This window comes from Thermobia domestica, chromosome 11 (assembly GCF_964235325.1).
Source record: "Thermobia domestica chromosome 11, izTheDome1.hap1.1, whole genome shotgun sequence".
Lineage (NCBI taxonomy): Eukaryota > Metazoa > Arthropoda > Insecta > Zygentoma > Lepismatidae > Thermobia > Thermobia domestica.
The window spans coordinates 262339448-262350413 of NC_137464.1; the positions used below are offsets into that span (position 1 = coordinate 262339448).

Genomic DNA, 10966 nt, shown 5'->3' on the forward strand with positions numbered 1-10966 from the left:
TTTCGTTAACTTTGATTTCACAGTTGGCAACACTGGAAGCAATAAAAGTGCAACAATTTGATGATGTTTGGGGCTCACATTCATTAAATAACGAACAAAAGTTGTTTCCTGACTGCTTTTTATTATTTTGATCAAAAATGCTCTCTGAAATAGTATAATGAGCCTCCCCCTTCTCATCCGTTTTCTTAAGCCGAAGTAATCTAAGGTGGAAATTACGATTAGGAAACACAAATTTTAAGTTTACTTGATACGGCTATCCAATAAATTCTGATGATCTATAAAAAGCCTGACCTATTAATTCAGTGATGATTTGGAATGCTCCAGACAAAGTCCTAATAAGTGCGTTGTCATTACAGTGATCTAAAATAAACAAAAAGTTAAAAGAATCGAAACGTTTTCTTACGCGTTCCATCAAAAAATTTACGGACTTTTTAAACAGAACAATCCCAGCATAAGAATGTGTCACTCGAAATTTTATAGTATTCGACCAAAGTGGGTCAGTCCGCTACCTGTGAGGGAAGTGTGTGTATTGTGTAAATTTTAAGTTAGCTACTAATGCATTGCAACAAATCAAAGGTGCAGCCTGTATTGAAGCTGTCATGAGTGACTATTTTCTCTAGTAATATGATCCGTAGAAAATGACACCTGTCTTCTTCAAGAATGTGGTGAATGTCCTGGAGTGGAAAAAATAAGTGTGGAGTCTTTAATTATTGATCCTGATGAAAATGAAAGTGTTACGTATGCCATATGGGAAAACTTTACAAAAAAACTGTGCCACTTTCTGTTTTCGTATCATACACTGCTGGTTTAACTGTAAGAATTGTAATTCACGACTACATCAAGAAAATCCAAAGAGAATTAAGTACTACTGAAAAGCAACGCATGAAATTTCAAGATACAAATTCTATTTTACTTCATGTGGACTTCGCTGAAAACTGGACTGTTATTCTGCAAAGTGAAATTGAGAGTTATCACCGGAAAAACGAGCAAATTTCCATCTTAATGGCAGTGGCATATCATTATGAAACAACTGACAGTTTTGTTGTAATAAGCGACGACAAAACACACTCGGCTCATGTACTCATAGCCATAGACAAGATTCTAAAAATACCCGGAGAAAAGAGAAAATAGAAAAAGGTTCGAATACGTAAAAATAAGTGTCTACAATTTCCCAAACCGTGTCCGTGATTTCTGATGGTGCTCCATCCCACTTTAAAAATAGCTTCCAGATGTTCGAGATGAGGACAGGTCCGATAGAGCAGTGGTTTTTACAGTGAAACCGCCCATGCAAGAGTCTCTGCGACGGTATTGGGAAGAAGGGGGTAAAGAATGTGGCAACGCGGCATAACCTTAGGCAAAACAGATAATCATTATTAAAACTGTAGAAGAATTCGTGAGCATAGTGCAAGTACAAACTCTGGGTATCACTCTTGTTTTGTTACCTGGAACTGAAGCCGACAATTACCGAGGGAAAAAAAATGCAAGAATAGGAGAGTGTACGACCGGTAACTGGTATTCAACGAAGTCACCTTTGGCCATCGGAAAATGGCGAAGTTTTTATGGCAGTAACGGGTTACCATGAACTAACTTTATGCTTCCCCCAAAATCGAGCTTCTGCAATTCAAAGCGTAGACTTAAAAAGTCTGCAAAAAGGAACTTTTGTTACATGCATATATGATAACCAGTGATGGGTAGCAGAAATATTATGAATAAATCATGAATTACGTGAAGTTGAAATGCTGTTTAAGCTTCCACATGGACCTTCAACAGTGTACAGATTTTCAGAAGAGCATGAGCAATGCCGTGCTGTGGAAAATCAGCGCACGGAGCGAGAGTATTCGACGTCGCCCCAACAAAGAGAAGTGAAAATAAGTGTTTTGTGACTATCGACAATGTGCTACGAGTTGTGAGTGCACCAACACCTATTGGAGCATCTGCTCGATTACATGCTGTTAGCAAAGAAAACACCAAGCAAGCAAATGATTGGTTCATGCGAAGGAAAAAGAAAAAGAGTGAAATTTTGTTTTCGAAGACCATTTTAAGGAAAAAAAAAACTTAAATTTTGTATGTTTCGTAATCGTAATATCCATCTCAGATTACTTCGGTTTAAGAAAACGGATGAGTAGGGGGAGGCTTATTTACTGTTTGAGAGAGCATTTTTGATCAAAATTAAAAAAAAAAAAAAAAAAAAAAAAAAGTCAGGGAAAAACTTTTGTTCGTTATTTAATGAATGTGAACCCTAAACATCATCAAATTGTTGCACTTTTATTGTTTTCAGTGTTGCCAACTGTAACATCAAAGTTAACTGAACTTCGCCAATTTCAAAAGGTGTGTTTATTATTCATGTAAAGTTGAACCATCTGACAAAATTTCAGAACTTTTACGGTGTTTTCGAGAAAATGGCCCACAAATGGTGATTTTTGAAAATTTGACAATTTCTCGAATTTTTTGTGACGTAACAGTTGCAGATAGAAGTGTATAAAATTATTTTCGGAAAGCGGGTAACTAGAACTTACCAAACATGAAAACAGAATTTTAAAATTTGAACCGGATGTGCTCGAAAAAAAGTTCGCAAACTTCGACTTTTCAGATAAACTGACGATCATTTGTTAATGTATGTACAAAAAGATACGCATGCGCAAACCAAATTATAATAAAATATAGTATATTTATATCCCTATGTACATACACAACAAGAATTATAACTCTACCTGTCTCCATAGCTGAATGGAGGCGCTCCCAAGTTGACCATTTTCCATGTCTTCTACAATTCATAAATTGTACTTCCCGACTTCGATGGCCCATTACTTGGCGGATTTTTTTTTCGACAAAACAAAAAAAAATATATATATATATATATGGGTCTCCTAAAATCATGTCTAGTTGCTATCTAAAGAAGCTTCAACGATATCTGAGGTTTTTTTTTTTTTTTTTTTTTTTTTTTTTTTTTTTTTTTTTTTTTTTTTTTTTGCCTGAGTTGAAATGGAAGGCACCTTACGCTTTTTGTAGAACTGGTAATCAGTTCTCTCTACTGTAGACACAATTCAAAATTTCCGTGAATTACCGCTATAAAAATTATTCATCAAGAGCCACTTTTTCCTCTCCTAAAGGGTTTTCCAAAACGTCATAAATCCATCAGAGCGTTTAAAAATATGGGTGTTGCTTTTCACCAATGTTTTTCAAACTCCTGATTCTAAGAACTTCTAAATTTTGTCTCCACAGTGGAGGAAACTGGTCACAAGATGTAGTTCGATATATTTTTTTAAAATACAAGCATATAGAAGATGGCGATGAGCCAATAAGATGTAGCGGCAATTTGCCGTTAATATTTTGGTGTTTACGTTAGTGTAATTTCACTTTTTAATTATTAATATGAATCCTATTATGCCACTAAGTAATTTTATAAATTGGAAGGGTACCTTTCTTGCACAATAGATCTGGAAACGGCCGATTTTCTCCTCGCCATCTTAAAATCTGGAACGAAACTAACGTAAATATAAAATTTTTGTAATAGTATTACAGAATATTGCATATATATATATATATATATATATATATATATAGGGTGTCTAAAAAGTCCCCTGACATAGGGTAACTGTTATTATCAGAGTTACAACAAAATGTAAGAAGAAAAACCATCTCCAAATGTTTTCAGTCTAAAGTGAAGGATTTTTTTAAATCGAACAAGCCGTTTGGGGCTGGTTATCGACACGTTAGCGTAAAGGACAGTAACTTCATTCATTTATGTTGTGGGTCCAGGTAAATGGCAACGTTGCATTTCTATTTAACATTGGGCGCATAAAGAGTGTACACGCCAAACGGCTCGTCCGATTTAAAAAACTCCTTCACTTTAGATTGAAAACATCATATTAGGAGATGTTTTTCCCTCTTACATTTCGTTGTAACTCTGATAATAATACCAAGAAACTAATATATGCAGGCGATGACACAGCTCTAAATAACTAAATAAGATAAATAGTGGAAGGGTAATTACCAAGTATTTCTGCAAAACAGTGCCCAATGTATACAGCTGAATAAGCTACCTTCGAAATTTAGTCTACATTAGGCCATAATGACCTAATAAAACGCGTGCCTCTATACCTTTAGCGCCCTAACCGTCGCTACACTCCTACCTCTGCTCACTCAGGCTCCCACTGCTTTACGGAACTTAAATTATATGGACATATCTTTGAAAAAATATATATTACAGGCTCCAGTTGATTTCCTTAAGCAGCCAAAAAGAAGGGCTAGTTTCGGCGTGTTTTGTGAGAGATTATGTTGTTTTATCTTTATAGTTCGATGCAGTTACGCGAAAACACCCACTAACGTATCCTTCAAGCTAGCATTGCGTCTACACGCCAATCGTCGAAAGAACAAACTTCGTATGCTTGTTCCTGCCAGATAATCCTACGTTAACAGAAAATATGGAATACTTTAGCAATGTCTGTTTCTACTCTTTCTTTAGCAAGTTTAATCTGCGTCAAGGCACAGCAAGATGAACTCCACGTGAGCGCATACGTAAGGAACAAGGCGTTAGCGAAGGTGGGTACGCATAAAGGTTCCAAACCTTGCTAATATCTCTTAACTCTCATGATTAAAAGGAAAGCCGTGTTTGCGTGTGGAGAGTTATGTTTAGCAGAAAGGGGTCCAGAAGCACGTAAAAAAAACACAAAATTACCATGAGAAATCCATTATGAAAGTACTTAGATCTAACATAACGTAACCAAATCTTACCTGAACTACCGGTAACCTAATATTAGTAGAAATAAGCGAAATTTTGTCATTTTCTGGAAAATTATGCTGGACCCCTACAGTAACATAAACTAACTTAAAATCACCTAAACTAAACCTAACCTAACCTAATGTGAACAGAAATTACCGAGATTGCAACATTTTTTAGAAACAATTGCTGGACCACTTCTCCTAAACATTAGCCGCGTATGGATACCAACTGGAGCATGCCAGGTAAAGTAAATCCCTCCACATTCATACACACACACACACACAAAAAAAAAAAAGTCGCCAATGAAATAGGTTTCAATGCACTAGTTGATCTTATTAAAATTATGTATTTATTTCTGACGGGAACGCTTTTCTTAAGTTGGGCGCCTTTTTTTTAAATTAGCGTAATATTTCCGAAAGAATTTCAGGTAAACTTACCTCTAACTAGCTGATGATGGTGATACCAATATAGAAAATAAGAACTTCAATTCACATAAATGATTCGATACAGTAATCGTCTAGCACAGTGTGTAGCTACAAACACAGTAAAACAGTCACATAGCACGTAAAGCAAAATATTATGTGTACTAATTTATTAATTAAAAGTTAATAAAAATTTAGAAATATAAATATGAAAACAAACTACACAAACCTGATATTCAAAATAAACCGCCTATCAACTGTTGCCAGGTAAAGCAAAACAGCTAAAATTTAGGGATAAAAAATTCTATAATAAAGCCCGGACATTTCGGAGCAAGTTTTCCTATAATTTATCGTACATCACCTTAATGCGATAGCTGGAACCCTATAATTATTATCGTAAAATCAATCTCACCTTTTGCATGCGTTGACGGACGGAATCGCCCGTATCAAATAATATCCCAAATCATTTATGAGTAAATATTAGGGGTAGGTCCGGCCTTAGGAGGTGCGGGGCCCGAGATTTACAACTAACTTACACCAAGGTCTATAGAACACACACACACACACACATATATATATATATATATATATATATATATATATATATATATATATAATATCTTGTGCTCTCCTTGCTGGTCTAGTGGTTATACCCATTTCCCTTTATAACGTTTTTCCATCTGCAAAATATTCTGGTGAAAACGTTCACCCTGTTCATTGCTTATAGAAGCTAATTTTTCTGAGAAATAACTCAAATAGAAATGCAGACACTGAACAAATTTTAAAATACATATTTCACCCTTGTGCCTCGCAATTTTTCAAAAAAGTTCTGTAGCAGTATTTCATAGTTTTCTTCTCTTATAAGTAAACCTATCGATGTCGAAATCTAGTTTCTTGACCAAACTTAACACAGAAGTGTGGAAAAATGAAATCTTTGAGTTTTGCGTCCCATGATTATACCGGCTAGGCTAAAGGAGACACTGATGTTGAGAAATAAATGAAATGGTGGAACGAATAAAGTGGGAGGAAACGGGAGAACCCTGAGGAAACCCACGCACATGGTGTTTGTCCCTGTGTTCGATTTGTAGGGGGTATGCATGGGATTTTCCCCTTCTGGGAAAATCATCTCGGCTTCTGGTTTAGCTAATGTCGTCCCGATCAGGGATAGTGGTTTCCCCTCTCTATACATAGTTCCTTTATCATGGAAAATATTTTAAATCACACTCTTAGAGTATTCTGTTTTCTAAGTTTGGATGACACTTCTTCTGTCCCACTTCCCTTTTCTTCTTTCCTGTATATGAGGCTGTATTTGTTTGTGTTAGCTACTCGCATAAAAATACCGTTTTGGGGAATTTTAAACGAATCTTGCAAGAAACCAAAAGCAAAGATGCGTGTTGTTTCAACATCTGTAGTATATTTGCAAGGTCCCCTTCCTCTTTGTCAGGAAAGATGAAGGGGAAGATTTGATGTTTAAGCTTACCATTGAAACTCGGAGTACCGGACATCAATATACCAATAATGCATTTCTTCTTCCACCGACAAGAAAACAAACAATTAAGGTACTAGCAATAGCACAAGTGGGCCAGAGTTTTCCTTCTTTTCCTGTGCATCACATTACAGAAGGAAGAAATGTTTATTGCTCTTGCGGTCAACATATGTTTGAAATTTTGAATACTACAGTTTCCCCAACCAAGGGCAAGAATGAATACAAGTCTGTGTTGTCATCTACAGTAGTCTTCTTTTAATAGCTAATAAAAGAATAGAACTAGGAAATTTGATCTCAGGAGAACACTGGAAAACTACACTTTCCCCCAGACAACATGTAAGTGTACGGCACATGTGCAGTATCCATGCATAAGCCGTACATGTGCACATGTGCATTTGTGTGGATGATGCACACACACATAATCCGTGCTTAAGCCGTACGTGTGAATTTGCGTGGATTTAGCACACATACGTAACCCTTGTATGTGCACATGTGCATTTGCGTAGGTTATGCACACGTACATAACTCGTGATTAAGTCGTGTATATGCATATGTGCATTTGCACGGATGAAGCACACATGTATATAACCCGTGCCTAAGCCGTTATGTGCACATGTGCATTTGCTTGGATGAAGCACACGTACATAACACGTGATTAAGTCGTGCATGTGCACATGTGCATTTGTATGGATGAAGCACACATGTATATAACCCGTGCCTAAGCAGTTATGTGTACATGTGCATCAGTGACGACGCCAGAGGGGGGCAAGGGGAACGAGTACCCCCCTGGAGGTTAGTCCTGCCCCACTGAGTGCCACTCAAACTGCCCTTCAGACTCCTAAAATCTTAAAACATTCTACATACGGTATTTTATAGGTCAGTATCATAATTAATCTCATTATCAAATTGTACTATCCATGGATTTACTATGTGGCAAATTAGTGCTCAAGTTTTCTTCTTTCAGCGTCTGAGTATACACATATATTTCTGTGTTCTAATTTAGCGCCTTTTTTGGTCAATTTTATTTATAGTTCTTTCTTATGATTTTTAATTAACACTGAGAATAGGCAAAATTCTAGATCCAATTCAGCTGAAAAAAGAGCTTTCATTGGGGCTAGCAAACAACAATAGTAAAGTTGTTCGACTTGTTTTCTTTACATTGTTTCTATTTCAGGAAATTTAAGAAGCCATATCTTGGGAACAATAAGTCATAGAGATATGACGATGATATTGGCGTTGATCAATACCTAAGAGGATAGTGATAATTTTGGTACCAAATAGTAACCGGTGGCCGCTGACAAGTAGCTTCCGGAGAAGACTATAAAGGTTACTGTCACGTCTTATATTTTATCGAAGGTTTTCATTGCAGTGAAATTTCATTTAATGCATTAATGAGTTCTGGACATAATCTGTACCGGTACACTCAGAAGTATGGGTAATTAAGGAAATCATCAAAAAAGATTGTTACACGATAAAAGAAAATTATCTAAAATTACTATTTTTGAGCTAAGTATAACGTGTTTTTGAAAATAAGATCACTTTTACGAGAAACTATTAAAAAAAAATACAGAACTTCCAATTAAATATGAAGTTTGAAGTTACTTTAAAATATGAATTTCAAGGAATACATAATACTGAAAAATACATTAGACAGTTCCTAACTTCTTTTTATCATTTCTAACCGGCTAATATCGTATTAGCACAAGAATATCACAACACTTGAAAAACTGCTCAGTAACAATAAAGTTCTTTGTTATTTCTTTTCTATGGCATTTCTTAATAAATAAAAAAAAATCTTCTATTATCAACATTTGTTGCACAACAATAGGAGGGTGCAAAAGGAATGATACGCCTTTAAATGGTGAAGAAGACAAGACAAGACAAGAGATTTTATTTTTATACACACGAAGAAAAAAATTTTTAAAAGTCTTATGAATGTAAGAGTAGTAATGGCGTGACCTGAGGACACTTTTTGGCCCCTGGGTCCCTGCCTCAGGACCCATGGTCCCTGGCCAGGGTCAATGACCTAGGGGTACATAGGACCACCCCCTCTAAATTTTGGCAGGGGTACCATGGCCCACCCCCTAAATTTTGGCAGGGGTACATAGAACCACCCCCTTAAATTTTGGAAATTGCCAAATCTAAAAATTTGGTATGGTAGCCTAGGACCATAGTATGTATTATCCTCGCGCCACGAGTAAAACTCTGACGTAGGTGTATCACATGTGTCTACCCTGTCGATTTCACAGGCGCAGGGGAGACCGTTTCATTCGGGCACAAGACACCGTGTGACGAACACGCTGTATTCAGAACTAGATGCAGGGTTGCCACGTTATGAGCAATTGTTAAGATTTGAAAAAAGAAAATATCTGTAGCAAATACCATTACACTTAACAAAGAACCATTGAATCCATTTTGGCGAGATTTTCACTGATACTACCCTGGAAATAAACTTGAAAAATGGCTACTTTTCGAGAAAAAAGTGAAACGAAATCTTTTGAGTTTTACGTCCCACGGTTATGCCGGCTAGGCTAAAGGAGGCGGTAATGATGAGAAATGAATGAAATGGTGGAATGAAGAAAGTGGGAGGAAACGGGAAAACCCCGAGGAAACGCACGCACACTGTCTTTGTCCACTACAAACTTTACTTGGCGCGAGCTGGATCGAACCAGTGACTCCATGTACCAGAGGTAAACGCTCTACCACTGAGCTACCGCGGGCCCGCTACTTTTCGAGTTTCTTTGAAAAACTGCTTTGGTTGATATTTTTATATTTGAGGAAAAACTTGTAAGTGTTACACATGTTGACTTCTGGTCTCAAAAAAAAAAAAAAAAATGCGGGAGAGGGAATACCACCGTCTAGAATATCACCGCACCCCCCCAAAAAAAACGCTACTTTTTCAGTTCAAACTTCACAATGGGGTACAAAAGGGAGGCAGGTTACTCAGTGATAAACTGCTTAGCTCTGGTTCACAGGGTCCCTGGTTCGATCCCCGGTCAAGTAAGTTTGTGTCTGTAGGTGTACCCTCGTTTTCTCCCACATTCTCATTCCACCAATTCTTCCATTATCATTCACTTGCTTCATCATCGTCTCCCTTAGCCTTACGGGCATAATTGTGGGACGTTAAACTGAAAAATTTAATTTACATGAGGTGCAGACTCACATAAAAACTCGATTGGTCCTCATCCAAAACAAAACTGTAATAATAAATAAAATACTGTACTTCTGATGCTCCAATTTTTAGAAGACAACGGCCTTCCAACCGGTTTGTGACGCTTATGCCTTACAACTGGCATACAGATGTTACAATCAACGTTCTAATATATTTTTCTCCCCGCACCCTGAAAATATTGTCTACTTGACTAGGCTAGAACAAATTCAAATTAATTTTAAGAAAAATAATTCCATTGTACTTACCCAATGTTACTCTAATGGAACAGCTAATATCTCTTGGGAATCATCACTATCATCATCTGAGTCTGAAGAACTCGCCGATGTTTCACTGTCTGTGCTATCTGTACACGAAATCACAATTCTTTCTATTTCTTGTTCCATCAATCCATCTTTTTCCCAATATTCCCGCTCACATTCTTCTACATGTCTACAGAACCCTCGCCAGTCATCTTGTGTGCAAGACATTATTCCACGTTCTGTCAATTCATGCAATGTATTACTTGCAAGCGAACCTGTCGTGTTGTTGTCCCTAATGAATCTCTTTACTTTTGCCCAAGCAAGTTCAATTGCATTCAAATCACACATATAGGGTGGAAGCCGTAAGACTGAATGGCCGTGCTCTTCAAAAAGTTTGTCAACACGATACACTTTCTTTCTTGGTTTGTGCAGCTGAATAATTTGGAACAGTTCAGCCTTTCTTAAGTTTTCATCAAAAGAAAGGTTCTGTGTTTGTAGCCACTGAATCATAGTTGACTTTAAACTGGTAGATGTTGGGATTCTCAGTGATTGCACGCTGTGGTATGGAGCATTGTCCAAGATTACAACAGATTGAGGGGGAATGTTTGGCAATAACTTCTCCCGTACCCACTTCTCAAAATTCTCACTATTCATTTGCCCGTGATAGTCACCAGTAGAACTGCCTGCTTTATAAATTAACTGTGCATTAGGCACAAATCCCTCCGTACTTCCAGCGTGCACTACAATGAGTCTATTTTTATTGCTGCTGTTAGAATATACTCCTGCTACATCATCATTTTGCCAACATCGCGAATATGTAATATTACTATCTACAGCAGTTTCATCTACATATATGATCGTCCTTTTTTCCTCACGAGCCTTCTTTACAGACCGTAAATACTTACTTCTCCAAGCTACAATATC

The 10966-nt window shown here is 37.0% G+C and overlaps 1 protein-coding gene across 1 annotated transcript in view; it reads right to left on the bottom strand.

Moving 5' to 3' along the window:
* Positions 1-5401, bottom strand: part of LOC145665021 (uncharacterized) — a 31225-nt gene extending 25824 nt beyond the window's left edge. Inside the window, exons 1-2 of the mRNA XM_081732224.1 lie at positions 5375-5401; positions 3420-3485 (exon numbers count right to left, since the gene is read on the bottom strand). Coding sequence (XP_081588350.1) covers positions 3420-3466 — 47 coding nt within the window. The 5' untranslated portion in view covers positions 3467-3485; positions 5375-5401. The remainder of the gene's footprint in view (positions 1-3419; positions 3486-5374) is intronic.
* Positions 5402-10966: the final 5565 nt, after the last annotated feature.